General features: G+C 36.0%; 1 protein-coding gene and 1 long non-coding RNA gene across 2 annotated transcripts; one reads left to right on the top strand and one right to left on the bottom strand.

Annotated features, from left to right (window-relative positions):
• Positions 1–1466: 1466 nt before the first annotated feature.
• LOC110384799 (uncharacterized) lies at positions 1467–15201 on the top strand. Its single transcript, XR_002430193.3, has 3 exons — positions 1467–1663; positions 4083–4208; positions 13898–15201. It is a non-coding gene; the product is annotated as an uncharacterized LOC110384799 (long non-coding RNA).
• Obp3 (odorant-binding protein 3) lies at positions 5176–8437 on the bottom strand. Its single transcript, NM_001146715.1, has 4 exons — positions 8359–8437; positions 7422–7579; positions 6881–7006; positions 5176–5268 (listed from the first exon to the last, which is right to left on the bottom strand). Exons 1-4 carry the CDS (start codon positions 8435–8437, stop codon positions 5176–5178), a joined length of 456 nt encoding a protein of 151 aa, NP_001140187.1.
• Positions 15202–17890: the final 2689 nt, after the last annotated feature.

Here is a 17890-nt window from a genome sequence, read left to right as displayed (position 1 = left end):
AGATGAATAACTCAATATCACGCCAACCGATTTCGATGATTATTGTTTTTAGTGTATATTAATTTGTTTTGGAATATATATTTTTTTCTATTTGAAGTCAGTTTTTGTTAAAGCATGTCTATTTACAATTATAAATATATCATACAGTCACATACAGCTTATAGTTTATTATACAAATAATAAGTCACTCAATTAAAAAAATACGAAGAAACCCACAAATGAACAATTCCAATATATATAAAAAGGACAATTATGTAACCACAAACAATAAAAGTATTTTACAAGGCCATTTCTCATTTTATTATTAGGTTGGCAAAAACACGCATTGCAGGATTCAGTGGGGGCGCCGCCTATCGATTTCGACCCGGAGATGGTCGAGAGCTTTATTATGAAAAGCTCTGAATAAAGCTGGTATGCAAGATGAAAACGAAAATTATTCTCGAAGCCTGAATGTTAAGTATAATGAGAAAAAACTAAATCTTCACAAATTTTCACCACGGCGGTGCGCTGGTTCTATATTTTTAGAGGTTTCTGCGGAGGTGGTAACGCCTAAAGGTGAACAAAAAAGAGAGGCAGTCCAAGGCTAGGTAATGAGAAGTAGACGTACCTGCCAACCCGTCGCTGGCTTCTTGCAGACTGCAGAATCAAAGGAACGTGACTGGTGGACGACGCGTAACGGCGGCGGTCGGCCTGACGACATGACATTGACTACTCTAAGTTATTTGTGTTCACAAAACGGGTACAATACTCGCACAAGGACGAGGATGATCGTCCGTAAGAGTTCGTAATAGAAAAGTAGTAAAAGTCTAAAAAAAATATTGAGATGAAAAACAAGTGGCGGGTGTGTGTACAATGCGCGCGGTGCGGTCGGCGATATATATTTTTTTTTTTTTTTTTTTTTCATATTTCACCGTGCGATAGGTTTTACGGCTACTCTCATCAAGAAAGAAAGAGCATCACTCAACATAACAAAAAACGACAATAATTCGCTGAGCAGAAACGAAGCACTTATGCTCACAAGTGCTGTTTTTTAACTTACTTTAAGTACATTTTTACCTTAAGTATATTTTATAGTTTTACTGCTGGCAGGACCTCTTGTGAGCACGCGCGGGTAGGTACCACCACCCCGCCTATTTCTGCTGTGGAGCAGTAATGCGTTTCGGTTTAGGGTGGGGCAGCCGTTGCAACTATACTGAGATCTTAGAACTTATATCTCAAGGTGGGTGGCGCATTTACGTTGTAGATGTCTATGGGCCCCAGTAACCACTTAACACCAGGTGGGCTGTGAGCTCGTCCACCCATCTAAGCAACAAAAAAATAATTAAACCCTAAAATAATTTTTTTATCGAAAAATTGATGATATATACCAACTCTAAAGAGTTACCGAAGTCAACGAACTTTTTATATTAACTGGCTGTCAGAATATAAAAAAAAAATCGATGACAATTAGTCAATATGTCAATTCAGAAAAGTTTCTGCATAGTTACGGGTTATACGTTTTTATAAAAATACGAAAAATTCAATGAATTTATTATTACAAAGAGTCAATAATATAAAGAAACGGTTCTATTATGGCGAAAAGAAAATACTAACATGGCGGCTAACAGCGACGCAAGAAGTTACTCTACTGAAAGCTTAAGCGTGACCCGTTCCAGAAGCATCGGTTCGAAGTTTTAGACTTGTTCTTTTTGTTATTATTTTTATGTTACTATTTATTGTTATTGCTTAATCACGGTGATCGAAATATCTAAGAAACAACATTTATTTTTATCACTTTAGTGAATTCACGACTCGTCTTAATTTATGTGAGCTCATAGATATCACACCGTGGATACCACTACGCATCTTGATATCATAAGATACAGAAGTCTCAACTGCAATGCGATTGCCTTTGATTAACTAAAAAAAACAATTGATTACCAGACGCTGAGCGTTCCTTAACCTTGAAAAGTTTATTTTTTATTGCTTAGACGGGTGGACGAGCTCAGAGCCCACCTGGTGTTAAGTGGTTACTGGAGCCCATAGACATCTACAACGTAAATGCGCCATAATGCGATATAAGTTCTAAGATCTCAGTATAGTTACAACGGCTGCCCTACCCTTCAAACCGAAACGCATTACTGCTTCACGGCAGAAATAGGCAAGGCGGTGGTACCTACCCGCGCGGACTCACAAGAGGTCCTACCACCAGTAAGTTAACTTTGAAAAGTATTTTTTTATGACGTCACAGCATCTACTACCTCACACATATAAAACATATTAGTATTGACGTCCGTTTAATGCAAATTCCGAAGTTGTTCATGTATACATCGTCTAGCTTTCAGAATTTTATTTTAATTTCGTGCAATTCGCAATTGTGGAAAATCTGAGAAAAATACAATTAATTATTAAATTATTTAAATTATAATTGATAATTACAATTTAATGACAGCCCTATACTACGAACGAGTTTTAATAACCACCGAATATAACAAGAAGGTTCTGAGGATTTTCGCTTTGGATGGTTTGACGCGCTCACATACCACCTAATACTTAACGTAACCAATAGACAGCAAAATGTGAATGCTTCCACGCACCCCTAGATACAAGCTTAAATTGATCTCTGTCCGTCCATTACTAAAGTGACACTTTGTATTGTTAAATAGCCTATGACAGCCCTCAACACATCTGCTCATAGCCTAGCTGACTGATAGCAAGATAAAGAAAAAAAAAAGATCCCGTAGAGATAAAGTACACCGTTCCTCATTTTCGGCGCGAAGCAGTCATGCGATCCAATTCAAAGGAAAGAATACGACAGCCATTATTACAAACGAATTTTTGACCTTTGGTGCCTATAGCCTAAGACCCGTTGACCTTAAATCACGTACCAACTGTCTAAAAAAAAACATTAACTATAACATACTCAAAAGTCTGCTTCTTATAACGTAAAAAAAATCCCACAAAAAAAAAACAATAACTCTTCGTCTATTACGCATTTTTCAATTACCCCTCTCGCGTCTGCTCGTTTGTGAAATATTTTGGTACGCGCTAGGCGTCACGTCACGCGTCATGTTATGTCGTGTACACACAGATTTTTATGGCTTCTTATTTTTATCGTGTTTTTTGTATTTTTCTCTCGCTGTTTCTAGAGATTATTTTTTTCCGGCTCGTAATGTATTTATGAGTGGTTATTTGAAGGTTTGTTGAATTATGCCCGGTTATGTTTTGGAGGTTTTAGGTTTCAAGGAAGCGCATTAGTTATGCACCATTCGTTACTCTTGTCTTCTTCTAGGACTTAACCATGATTTTCAGATAATGAGTTTCCGATATTTGGGTGCTGTTGGGTCATCATCACACCCTCCTTCTAGTCTATTTTCGGGGGCTACCATTGGAACTAGACCACTCGGCTCGACAATAAGCACTTAAATTTTTTTATGGACTTTGTTGCCAGGCTAGCATACGGCTGATAGTAGCTGTTTTTTTTATTGCTTATATGGGTGGAGAAGCTCACAGCCCACCTGGTGTTAAGCGGCCACTGGAGCCCATAGACATCCGCAACGCAAATGCGCCACCCACCCTGAGATATAAGTTCTAAGGTCTCAAGTATAGTTACAACGGCTACCCCACCCTTCAAACCGAAACGCATTACTGCTTCACGGCAGAAATAGGCGGGGTGGTGGTACCCACCCGTGCGGACTCACATGAGGTCCCACCACCAGTAATAATGCCTAACGCAGAGTACTCTCCGAAAGCCTCGTTTGAAAAAGAAAATGCAGCGTATAGCATGTTAAATAATGTTTTGTATAATGCGACTGTAAAAGTTTAAAACGCTCTGTTCAAAAACGAAAGTATATTAGAAATAAGTGCAACATGCCTTGGCAGTTTTATGTTCGTAATAAAAGTAGATGCGTCGATACACTTGCAGCCAACTTTACGGTTAGCATTCCTACTAAGGTATTTAAAAGATGTAGAAGTACCAAATACTCATTTCGAGACGATTTGGGTTGGTGCTGTTTATATATGGGCCTCCAACACTCGTATACCGTAAAAAAACCCAGTTAAACTATTATCATATAAGACAGAAGATCTTATTACGTTTCCAGAATTACTGAAAATCGTTTCATGAGATGAGTTCACGATTGCTCACAGTGCTTAGGATGGAGTAAATCGCCCGTTAGGTGACGAAAAGCCTGCCGAAGTGATTGTAAAATATTCTTCAAATAGCGTAGGTGAGTATTTTGAATATGTTATTTGGAACGGACTTGATTAAGATACTAGTTCTGGATGTCCTCGTAGTGTATTTCTTGTAACAGACTAGGAAGCCCTAGTTTGGATACGTTGACCTTGTATCGTAAGAACTGCTAAAATAGCTGCTTAGTTTGACCATTAACCTAGTCTAAGTCGTATTTTGTAATCCAAATATAATTCAAAGATTTTGACAAAATAGGAACTGTACTTTTGGTCCTAAAACTATGCCCTTACATTGTAAACTCGTATAGGGAGAATGCATAATTCTGCTGCGAAGGGAATTTTCGGTGTGAAGGATGTGACGGCCTAATACAGTTCAGTCAAGACTCGGACTTCAAGAGCCGATGCGGCATTCACGTTTCAGGCATTTGGCCTTGGAGCTGTTATAATCATCTAAGATTAGGACTGAGACATGAGAAGAATAAAAGAAACTTGAGTTTCTAACTAAAGTTTGTTTGTGTTCTCACTGTGATATCGGGTTTTTTTATTTATTTTTACTTATTTATTTATGTACACACAAAAAAGAAGACATAGTACAGAGTAATAGGAAAATTATGTACAAAGGCACTGCTTATTTCTTTAAGAAATCTCTTCCAGCAGACCTGCGAGAGGATTATGAGAATAATAATTAAAAGGGATGAGTGTGTGTAGAACAGCTAAAATAACTAATACAACATGAGAATTATAGTAATGCACATACACATAGCACATATTGTTAAACTTGAATACAACATATAAGTAACACAGTATATACGAAGAGTATAGAACAATGATCATTCGGTTGATAAGACGGGTTTTATATTTACTACAGTCTAAATAAAGATATCTTCAAACTGACCTACGAGTACTTCTCGAATAGGGAAACAGGTAAGCACTCTCAATACTTTGACGTAATTAAGACGAAAGAAAAACTGTAGGGATTTTTTTGAAGGTTTTTATTTTATTTGATCATGTTTTGAAATGCAGCTCTGGTGCGTATTTGAAGATGCAGGAAACCACCTCGTTTCCAAGTTCGCATTCCGTTGTCTGGTCGTGGTTGATCTGAAACCGGACTGTATGATTTAATAATTTGTAAAAAAGAAATGGTACTCTTATCCCAAATATTTTCAAAGCTAAATCTGAATGCTTAGGCATGTTGATGAAAGATTCTCATGAGGTAGTCTTAATCCGTGATTAGTTAATACAGTTTATGAATGCCATTTTCAGGCGAGCTTCAATAATGTTTACGTCAAATAGGTCAATATAAGTGTCCTAATCAACATTTAAATGTATAAATTTTAATATGTGTTGAATGTTTACAATAAAAAAAGAAAAAAAAAAAACGATTTGTTGCTAGTTGATTAAGTTGATCCTTTAAAATGTCTATCCTTTTGAGTGAATCAATCAATGTCTGTCATGTAAATATCACGCTTCACGACTCTTCAATTCGCTCTGTTGGCAGTGGATTTGGATTTAGTTTGTGGTGTAAATTTTGAGTCACTTTAAGAGATAGCTAGCCCTCTACGTTCGTGTAAATTGTCACCTAAGCACAGGAGCTGAACTAAACAAAGAACCTCAAATTGATAAATCACTTACAAAATTCGTTTTAAAAGATGGGTCTCAATAAATTCCAGTTTGTTTTCTTGAAAATTGACAATTCATTGTAATTGATGACTTTTTTGAGTTGTTGTAATTGGCTTCATCGAAAAGTATTAAGTGAAGTTTGATATATTTATTTTTTATGTTTGACTACGATTGTTTCGTAAATCGAAATGCTGAGTCACTTTGAATGTCGAATTGGACGGTCATTTGTATTGTTGTGACCTCGTAGATGTGTAGGCTTAGACTAATTGAGTGCAGTCAAAGATTTGCGTTTTGCTATTATCTCTTAACCAATTCCAAGAAAAACATTTAAGTGTTTTGTTTTATACTAGCAAAAAATGATTTGAAGGAGGATAATAATTTAATTGATTTGAAAAATAATTTAAAACTAAACTTAAAACCTTACAAATTGTTATTAGATTGTTACACTCTTTCTTCTTCTTTGAACTTCTCACATTATAATTCTTGAAATGATCTGGTTTTATTCCTAGTACTAGTAGTACTTATTACTAGTACTACTACTAGTAGTAGTGATGGTAGTAGTAGTAGTAGTAGACATTATTACTGGTATCCTTGGGTGGTGGGTGGTTTATTACAAATACTTTTATTGGACTGATTTTTGCTGCGATTTTTAAATTGACAGTATCTCGATATTTTAGTGTAACAAGCGTAGCATTTGAATATCTTTAATTTTTTTTTTACTTCACGTAGCAAAACTCCATTTCACTTTAGATTTTTTTAGACTGTTTATTTTTTCACAATAGACGGCTGTTCGTTGAAATTGATAGAAAATTTGTCATTTTTTATCAGTGATGTCCACATGTTTTAATTGCTTTCACAAAAACCATGAAATTGCTTCTGGGTGATAAGAGTAATTGCAAGAAGTCTTCCAAAGATAAAACGACTAATTTACGAAAAGATTGAGTACGAGATCAAGAGCGGACGGACGGTTAAGCTTGGCCGTAACACATATAAAGCTTTTGAATTTGAACCAAAGTGTTGCCGCAAAAGTTTTGGCCCAAAGGTTACACGCCATGCGTTTTTCTCGATAAAAAAATATATTCCAACTCACCTCCTTTTCGCAATTTTCGGATACGCTCTTGTAGTGGTCCAATTTCTTTTTGTTTGTAAAGACGAGTGGCGATACCGCCGTCAGGAAGCCCATTTTCGAGTACTTGTTGTTTTTCACGACACCGATCTGCAGGTAAATTGGTATTGGGAAAAAGGGATTGTCTTGTTTTTGTGCACGGCATAAACATTTATTAAAACGAACCCCGTTATGGTTTGGACTCTAATTATGGCTATAGATTATTTTAGGTTGATGATGGAAAAGTCCACGGAAATATTTAGTTTGCTAAATACATCAAAGTGCCATTTCAGAATATTGATGTAGGAACATTGCTAAGCGAAATAATTTGAGGTGTCGACTAGATCTATAGTGTTACTAAAGCCCCCGCTATTTTTGGGTCATTTTATTATTTTAAACTTGTACATGCTATTTTATCATTTTTGTTATGTATTGATTACAATTACAGAATCCAATAATTGCACCTTTTTAACAATAGTATTCTATCGTCTGAACTCTTGCAAAAAAGGATTTTGGATATCGTTACCTTCTCTAAAAGACATTTTATGATGCATGCTGCTTTGTCAGGAAATGGCGGGTCTTTCCTCAAATATTCTAGGTCAGTTTCGTTGGCATTGACATGGCTCATACAAGAGCGCGCTGTGCTGAAGAGCGTCTTCTTTAGAGCCAAAGTGAAGTGGTTTTCTGAAGATTGAAATCAAATCATGAATTTTTGTATCTATTTATTTAAACTCAAATTTTGAGAGAAAAAATATTTGGTGAACATACTAAACCCGAGTGTTTTGTGCTCGTATAGATCGATGTGCAATAAAAAAAGAACAGATTAAATCTAAAATCCTCTGGTTTATGAAATAACGAATATCCTAATATTAGTCTCAAATTGGTTCGTTTGCAAATAATTCGAAAAATGGCCTTACATAAATATATGTATGTATATGCAAGTATACATGTATAATACAAGTGAGGTCTAGAAAGTGGCTTTATCTTGTTTAATAAGACACCTGGTGTAGCTAGTGATGAGAATATGCGGCAAATCTATGGCAACTACTGATTTTGAATACAAAAATTAGCATATTGTGTTTGCGAACAATTTACATGATTAAAATGAGTAACAGTATCCCACCTACCTACTCTCATCGTGATACAGTCACATAAATTGGTTTAAAGGCCGAGAAATGTGTTATAAAATACAATAGGGACTTGGATGAATATCTCTTAGCGTTTGGCAGCAATTACGCTGTAATTGAAGAGTTTGATACTAGTTGGACCGTGAGCTCACCTGCACAGCTCCAGCAATAAAAAGCCTACTGGATCCCTTCTACATCACTAAAAACAAGAAGCGTAGTGATCTGATTAGATTTGACAATTTAATCTCGACGGCTACGTCGCGAACGACAATGAAATGATCAAAAAATCCTTGGAAGTTTAACGTAAATTGAATGTCAATAGTCAAATTCACTTACCTTTCTCCGGCTCGGCCCGAACCAAGTAAATTACGAAGAGACCATAAAACAAGAGCGTGAATCGAAACGGGTAGAACATTTTCGGCGTTTTAGCCTACGAAATGGCCCGGCTGTAATGGCACAGTAATAATTTTGCGGCATTTAGTCGTCGGCCAGTTTAGATACGATCTTTCCGGGCCGCGATTTTACTGAACCGATGGCATTCGAGATATCGTTTGTCGTAATTATATTGACTAGTGTTTGCTCAATGATCGAAATTCGACCATAACAACCACACCTCAAGATTTAAATTCGTTTCATGTATTACATTCTTTGTTGTGTTTTGTTATTGATTATGGAAATGAAAAGATATTTCATAACAAACAAAAAAATTATTAAAGCTCTTATTTAGCCACTACTAAAAAAAAACACGTCTAGCAAACAAAAGAGAAGATAGAGCTTAACTTTTTGATCTCTGTTTCTATCCATATATAGTATGAATATTTTTGTTGGCGTTATGGTATCGACTTTAAGGTTTTTTGCAAAATTTTAAATGATTGCGATCCTCGTGGACTTTTACGGTAGCTGGAATGGCCCATGCAGTTCTCCATATTTGTAAATGGCGCTTACGGGCGTTTGAGTCCTTGAGAAATGCAAATTTGCCATTTACTAATGATCTAAAATCTAAATGGAATTTTAATGTTTTAAAAATCTGTATACCCTCACGAATAATCTAAACAATAACATTGTCATCATTTTTTTTCTACCTGTTCGTTGGTAGTCTACTGGGCAATTCCAGTTACGCGGAGACAAGTATAATATGAACTTATCCACCACGAATTCGGACTTACGGAAAAGATCCGGCGAGAAACTCAGTGGGTTTTGTCTATCGGTTAATTCGCTCGTCAAACTAGGTCTCGTCACCCTATCAAGTTTTGCAATTATGCGTTTTATTAATATAAATATTTCCCTACCTATTCCCTAAATATTTCCCTGCCTAAAAGGCAATTCCAGCTACGTCTGAACGGGTAGGTGAGCTGGGTTCAACCTGTGAGAATTTGCCCACACTAGCCCTAGCAAAAGCAGTGCTTCGCAGAATTTACCACCGGATCGGAATCGCGAACCACTGAGAAGATCCGGCGAGAAACTCAGTGGGCTGTGTCTGTGGGTTAGTTCGCTCGTCGAAATCTTCGTCGTAATCGACGAGTTCGAAGAGGTCAGTGACCGAAGCTTGAGGGTCTTAAAAGCACCGAGAGGGAATCCGGGGGATCCGATAAGACATGTTTCGGGCGACGGCGGCTTTTCATTGCTCCGTCGCGGTCAGAAAAATAATTAGCGGCGGCCACTATAAGGGTTTTCGTGTCGCACAGGTTTCTGCAATTATATTCAGGAAATAGCGTTCTGACGCTTCCTTAAGATACTTTCGTATCGGTACTAGATTTAGGTCGGCGTGAAGATATAGATTCCTCACATACCATGGTGCTCCGATGGATATCCTGCAGTTTAATATATATCGCGTATAGACTGTCACTTAATAAATATTTGAACTGAATTCCCGCATTCAATGTATATGAGTAACCTAATATTTGATTATTATCGAAAATGTCGAACCGCAATCAGCGGTTGTGGCGAAACCAGTCGTTTTAAAGCGATGCAGCGATATATTTTACGTAACTTTATACGTTTTCCGTTCTGTAAAATGTTATTTTTGGCACTAATTAATGCGGATTTATTTGTATGATGTAAAGTTTGTCTGACAATTTGCATTTGGCGTTCATTTATGGGATTGTCTATTTTTGGAACTCCAATAAGATCGTTTGGAAATTAAAACTCCCAATCACTATGGTGCTTGTAGTCAATACATTCGAACGAAAGTAATGAAAATCAAAGTTATTTTGGAAAAGCATCATATAGCACATTTGGAGGATTCTTTTTCATTATTTATACTAAATAGTACTATCACTGTATATGTTAATAGATAGTATTGTTTTATTGTTCTATTTTCTGGATTTGTACAGCTTTATGGTTCTTATCTCATCTGTTCAACTCGTCAAAGATTATTAATCACAATAAGCATCTCTTAATATGAGTCACCGGATTTCTTATCTTGTAAGTCACGACGACATTTGTTTCATGACTGATTTATCACTAGGTTCTGATTTTGAGTTTCTTGTTTTTGTTGATATCTTTTAGCTTTGCTGGTTTATCATCCTCGAGCTTTATAAAACTGACTTGTTAATATAAATAAAACTGAACTTGACCAATGGTCTGTTTAGTCGTGTAATGATTTATAAAAATATGGGTGTATCATTCCTCATCAGACCCTCTGTTAGAAAGTCCATATTTTGTATGTTGTTGTATGTTATTATACTCTGGCTTTAGTTGTCAGATACCCTGTTCTTTCCTAATCAGATCTTATGCCAGAAAGTCCATACTTTCTGGAGCTATATTGGATTTAGATCTAGATTGGAAGCAGGGGAACAAGTTTATAAGAACTAAAAATAACTCTCGTTACATCGGTCATTACCACATCTAGTATTCATATCAATTGGTGAGCGTTTAGTCTCTTCCGTTATTCACTAGACGCTTTAACAACACATGTATTGTGCTATATGAAAATGATTTTAACCTATTACAATATCATTGAAATTTGGCCATGGTCAGACATGTCTCAATATAACGCAAAAAGATGCAAAGATGAATTTAATGCAAATAATAAAACTTTAACTCTTAAAGAAATTATTTTTTCTCTGTTGACCGATGTAGCTCAGATCGTTACATGAATAAGCAAGAGTTGGGAACTTGATATTTTTTTGATCTGTTAATTAACCGCTGACACTGCTAATCCAAAATGTTCGTCAAATATAATATATACATTAGAAATTTTGAATTTTTTATCATGGAAAAGCAAAAAAAGATATTTAAACAAAACTACAAATTGTCAAACTTGAAACATAAAAAAAATATTAACGTATTTAAATGTGTAACTTTTGAAATAATCATAATATAGTTATTACGTAACATTAATTCGGTTACCTCTTTGTAATCATTATATTAAATTCTAGCTCGTTGATACCACGCTATTAAACGCCATGCTATTCTGGTTGTACATACACTCGCAAGCTGCTCTTGAGTTTGTTAGCAAATCTTCACCAAGCAGAGCTCTCTGTTACATCCATTCGCCCATGTTAAAGCCAGGTAACCGAACTAATGAGCTAAAAAACTCCTAAAACACATTATAATGAATGAGCATTGAGCTGTACTTTTACGCTACGATAAGTGAAGAGTCACTTCTACGCCTATCAATAAGTGAACAGCTTTATTTAATGAAAAGCTCTAGGTGAATAAGAAATTGCGGTTTCCTGAAGGATTTCCCTCAAGTTCAAGTTCGTAAGTTTTGGTACATAATTTCGAAGATGAATGAAAAAGTCTGTGAGGAAAAACGATTTATCTGATACGCGATAGATGTTTAATGATTTTCAGTAGAGGCAGGTTGTTATTGTTAATTTGGTAAATAATGTACAAAGGATCCGGCCGCTAACAAATAGACAACAATTGATCCATCGAACAGGGTTATTCGTCATAGTCTGGCGTTTAAGTACAGGACTTAGTGAATATAATTTAGGGTTTTGTTAATCGCTACTTTGTGAATCTTGTACATATTACTATATAAAGTTCTGCTGTATATTGACAGATTTGATTATAATATTTCTATTTTAAGCAATATTATTTTACTAAATACCATTTACGCTTGCTTCTGTGCCGCTACCAAAAATTGAATCAAGCCATTACGTTTGAACATGTGCCGAGATTGGAAAGATATTAATGTCAGGTATTAATGATAATGGCATGTTTTAGATTCTATTGTTTAAATATGTTTACGATTTAGAAATTTGAAAAATCTCTTCACATTGACGTTTACTCTCAGCATGTTCTGAAAAAAAAATATGATTTCCTTTCCGCTACCTCTTCTCAATGGATCCATGATCTTACCAAACAAGTTCTACAAGTATGATATGAGGCACACTTAGCTGAAAACATGTGCGTGCTTAGATTATAATCTCTAGTCTAATTTATTACCGAAGCTTAATATTGTATCACGTGAAATAGATTATCTACGGCGCTTAATGTGTTTGATCACGTAATATATCGTATTGCATATGATTATGATCTAAGGTATAATTTCGATGCCTCTAATGAAGACTACGCTAACTCCAAATTCGTAAATTTACAGGAGGAGCGTTTAAACGAAAAAAGTAGATAAAATCTTTATTATTGCAGATATATATATGGTTTTTTTGTGTAGCTAGCTGATTTACTCTTGCTTCGAACCCCATTAATAATGATTAATTGTAATACTTTTAACATAGTGAAGCGATTTGCGTGAAACGTAAATTTCAAAATTTTTAGTTAGATTAGTGTTCATTGGAGGCGTCGATTTGTGAACAAGACTTGTGGGCCCGCACGATTGGTCACGGCTGCTTCGACTAATACAAAATCATTTAAATGCAACCGCCACTCAAGATTAGTGGATTTACATTGTAATATCTATGGGCTTCCTGATTAGCAACTGAAACCAGAGCTGAAATGTCCCAAGTTCCAAAGATTATTAACGCTTTCTGCTAAAAAAGAGTGAATTATTTGTTTTCATTCAAATCTTCTCGTTCGTAGATTTTGGTATCATATCCCTATATGTTTGAAACATGTTGAGATTTGCACTATCCGCATTGAAGACAATTTCATAGATTATTCAAGTTTCGACTCTCAATATGCTAGTTTCCTTATAGTGACTTTTGTCAGCGACATCAACTCTTTATGTAGTGTGACCCATGAAAAATTTAATTTGGACGGGTAACTAACTGATTCTTATCTGAATGCGGTTGATAGCCATGGTAAAGATTTGATAACAATAGGCTATGAGTGTTTCGCAGTATGACTTGGGACATAATAAACTTAAACCTTAAACAAACTACAGCCTCGATGAGTCAGTCTTCGATGAGTCAAATACGATATTATTTTGCGTGTTCAGCGAATCTAAAAGCTGGATTTTCTTTACATAAATAAATATTTGGTATAGCTCGGCAAAATATTGAAGCAAATTGAATACACGTTTGATCTCAAAAGAGTCATGAAATATTATATAGTACGGACCGGACAATGGATAACATTTTAATACTGCGAAACCAGACTTTGTCGAACAATAAAAATTTGTCAGTGACTTGGCGAAATTGGGAATTTTCATCGGTAATATTAATATTCATATTAGTGCCGTTTGGAAATTTTGGGAATAGGAGCTCATCCCCCCTGCTTTTAGGCGTCGTTAACCCCGGACCTTCGGAAACTTTTGTCTTTATGTCTCTACGTATTAATAAAGTTCTTTTATAACGTCAATTATTGTTTTAGATGCTTGTTTTGTGAATTTACGCAGAGGTCCGTTTTGTGTGTTGAAAAATAGGGAGGTTATAGGTAAACTTTTTGATATTATTTATTGGCTCGTTTTAAGAGTCGATAATACTAAAGATATTTTAAAAAATTGCCCGAATATCATTTTTCATTTCAGTGCCCTCAAACTCGACGTTAAAAAAGAAGATAACCGCTTACGTCTACAAATACTACACTTGGCACGCCTCTGTGGCGTCCCGGGGCCATGTCGGCGATAAATAAAAATCTCTTGTTCAACATCTCAATTCATAAATAAAAACAAACATCACCAGCGGAGGAAATGAACTCGAAAACGTCATTTCCTAGTTGCCTAGCGTACGCGTTTCCGGAATTTTCCGTCCGATCGAACACTGTATAGTTTTTGGACTTATGTTTATTTTATGCAGCCGTCATACGAGTTAACGGGACGATGTACGAGATTGATGACTGTAATGCTGTTCACTACATCATACTAAAATATGTCGTATCATGTCATATAAGTAACATTAGATTTTGTTGTTGTATTGGAACGAAATTATTGTTGTATCAGAACGAAAGCTTGAAATCATTTCTCATGCATGTCGCTAAGCCACTATGATATATCTAATGATAATCATCAGCCTGTATCCCTCTGTAAGCTATATAGGTTTCTCCCATAATATCAGGCCGTGAGGCCCCTTACGGGGGGTACGATACGGGGCTCAGGGCGAACCCCTCTACCAGGATAGAATCTCTCCTACTCATTGGGGCAGAGGTGATGATTTGCGAGTGCTACCTCTTTGGCTCTCCAGTAATATGACACAATTAACAATCCTCCACCTTTCGCATCAAATTTCAGGCAGTTTCTTTAAATCATTTGTCCTATTATCAGAAGAGCGTCCTATTTTGGACTTGCCAATAGGTTGTCTCCATTTGAGACGTTTGTACCGTTAGCAATCACTTTTGCGTCAGGCAGTCCATATACACTTCAACTTGATGGTCTTTAAATCTGTCCCACACTATGGTTCTTTAGCGAATTTCATCCTTATGGTCCAGAAAGGTGGCGATTATGAATTTAAATTACGTGATCTCGTCTGCTGCTTAATCAATTTGTTAGACGCATTCAGGATGTAGTTTAACCATACACAAATGTTAATGTAAATTGAAAATAAGAAATAATAAACAATAATAACGTTAAATTGAGTTCCCGGCCTCATGTTTATTTAATGCAGTCATTATGCGAGTTAATGGTCTGATGCACGTGATTGATGGTCACACTCTATGATATTTGGTCTTACTTTATTGTGTGTGTATCATTTTAGTGGCGTTTTGTGAACTATTTTATGAGTAGTTAAAATTGTTAGAAATTTTCTTTGAATATATATCTATATATATAATAATGAATTGCTGTTCGTTAGTGTCACTAAAACTCGAGAGTGGCTGAACCGATTTGGCTAATTTTGGTCTTGAATTATTTGTGGAAGTCCAGAGAAGGTTTAAAAGTTAGATAAATATGAAAATGCTCGGAATTAAATAAAAATCCCCCGTCGGACGAATTCGTTTTATTTGTTTTAAGTTTATTTTATACAAAAGTTTAGATCTCCTATTTATTTGTTGAGGCACTACGAAGTCTGCCGGGTCAGCTAGTCATATAATATTTTTTAGGATATAGAGACTGTTTTGTAACAATTTAAAAACGTATTTATTACATCAAGATACGTTTAACACTAAATAGTACCGCGCTAGGAATTGCTAGGAATAGGCACTGGGAATACAGACGAGACGCGAACAAGTACACCCAGACCCGGAAAATGAAATATCTTTCGGAAAGATATTCCGATCGGGACTTGAACGCGGAGCCTGTGGTGGAGTAGTAGTAACTAACAACTCGGTCAACAAAGACAGCTTATAATGATTGTGATTTTTAACATAATAAGGAAAATCATCGTAATCCATTTTAATCATGGTTTTGGTGCAGCGCGCAATGTAATCCATACAAAACGTTTTGGTTATTTGGGTGCTCAGATTTGATTGCAGATATTTAAAAACCACCTGGTTATATCAAAATCTCTCGTGAGCAAATTAAACTGTGTCTTTAGAGAATTGGAAAAGCGTTCATACAAAACTAATAAATGTTTTTGAAAGTATTAAATCAAAATATAATGTAGGTGTGTGCTAGTCTCGGAGTGCTAGAAAAATTAACAGTACATTATTTTTATTTTTATTTATTGCTTAAATGGGTGGACGAACTCACAGCCCACCTGGTGTTAAGTGGTTACTGGAGCCCATAGACATCTACAACGTCAATGCGCCGCCCACCTTGAGATATAAGTTCCAAGGTCTCAGTATAGTCTACCCCACCCTTCGAACCGAAACGCATTACTGCTTCACGGCGGAAATAGACGGGGTAGTGCTACCTACCCGTGCGGACTCCCAAGAGGTCCTACCACCAGTGATTACGCAAATTATAATTTCGCGGGTTTGATTTTTATTACACGACGTTATTCCTTCACCGTGGAAGTCAATCGTGAACATTTGTTGAGTACGTATTTCATTAGAAAAATTGGTAACCGCCTGTGGGATTCGAACACCGGTGCATCGCTACACACGAATGCACCGGACGTCTTATCCTTTAGGTCACGACGACTCCTACATGAAGACTAGTCTAGTCATCATCACGGTTTCAAGACAGTTTCGGCCACGGTGACTAAAATTTTCTGCTTAAATAACTTGAAAGCTAATGTCCGCGCCTCTCATGCGCTCTAATATGGCTATGGTAGCCTATCTTGTTCTTATACGGACGCCAACAGATGCTACACGTAAGGACACTACTCACGAAAAAATGGAGGAAGGCGGTCTATTTTTCAGTTTAACATCAGTTCACAAGGACCTCTTGTGAGTCCACACGAGTAGGTACCACCACTCTGCCTATTTCTGCCGTGAAGCAGTAATGCGTTTCGGTTTGAAGGATGGGGCTGCCGTTGTAACTGAGACCTTAGAACTTATGTCTCAAGGTGGGCGGGGGTATTTACGTTGTAGATGTCTATGGGCTCCAGTAACCACTTCACCTAACCTAATCTAAGCAATAAAAAGTCTAGTATTTGTTAAACGAGATGATGCGGTAATGAACTGGACGGGGCATACGATAGTAATACGTTTTCTGTTTTATGTGGCACGTGCTGCCACGTACAGTTAGTTGTAAGTCTCTGCAGCTTTCTGCACGTTGCAGAGACGTGGTTCGGGACTACTTTTGTCAATTGATTGGACGAATTCAAAGCAGGATTTTGAAATCGGAGCGTATCTATCCAGAAGGAATGTTTTGTTAACAGTAAATCGCGTTTATTCGAGAACTGATTCGATGTTTATTTCATAATAATGTCTTTGTCTTTAGTGAAATTATGAATCTGTTGTCGCTCTTCCATTGACTAGGCAGACAGCTGGTTTGGTTTTGAAATGTAGTCCTTTACGGTGGAGTTGTAGATAGTATTTTTGGAACGAAGTTCCTTATGGGACGATGCGGAGAGGTACCCTAACCGGGAAAAAACGTCCGTAACGTAAGATTTTTTTAAATATGTTCACCATATCATACGAATATAGTAGTTTAAGTGAAAATACTAATACGGAAATAAAGTTATATTGGGATATATATATATAGAAGTTAGATAAAAATAGTAAATTAAAATTATTATCATCACTACATAGTATAAAACAAAGTCGCTCTCTGTTTGCTTAAATTTGCCCTATGTATGCTTAAATTTTTAAAACTACGCAACAGATTTTGATGCGGTTTTTTTAATAGATAGGATGATTGAAGTGGAAGGTTTATATCTGTAATAACATCCATTAAATAGTGGAGAAATTAATAATAAATTACAGTTTCCGAAGCGAAGCGAGGGCGGGTCGCTAGTAAATTATAAAATTTAAAATGAAATCAATTACTCCATAAAATGAAAGTCTTAATGCGTTTTCTTTAATATAAAGACGAATTTACTAAAAATCAAATTAAAACTATAATAAATTCATTTAACAAAATATTCACTCGGCTGGAATATAAACACGAAAACAACATTTAAAGGCCTTAATGCCGACTATTTAAATTAAAATTTTAAATAATATTATTATATTATTATGGTGTAAGCAGTGAATTATTTCT

Source organism: Bombyx mori, chromosome 14 (assembly GCF_030269925.1).
Source record: "Bombyx mori chromosome 14, ASM3026992v2".
Lineage (NCBI taxonomy): Eukaryota > Metazoa > Arthropoda > Insecta > Lepidoptera > Bombycidae > Bombyx > Bombyx mori.
This window is presented reverse-complemented; position numbering and strand designations above follow the sequence as displayed.

Excerpts from the sequence above, each read along its gene's own strand:
- Obp3 (NM_001146715.1), bottom strand. The coding sequence starts at position 8,437 with ATGTTCTACCCGTTTCGATTCACGCTCTTGTTTTATGGTCTCTTCGTA. Across the intron at positions 7,580-8,358 it reads TCGGGCCGAGCCGGAGAAAG|AAAACCACTTCACTTTGGCT; the intron begins GTAAGTGAATTT and ends TTCAATCTTCAG. Across the intron at positions 5,269-6,880 it reads CCGAAAATTGCGAAAAGGAG|ATCAACCACGACCAGACAAC; the intron begins GTGAGTTGGAAT and ends GTCCGGTTTCAG.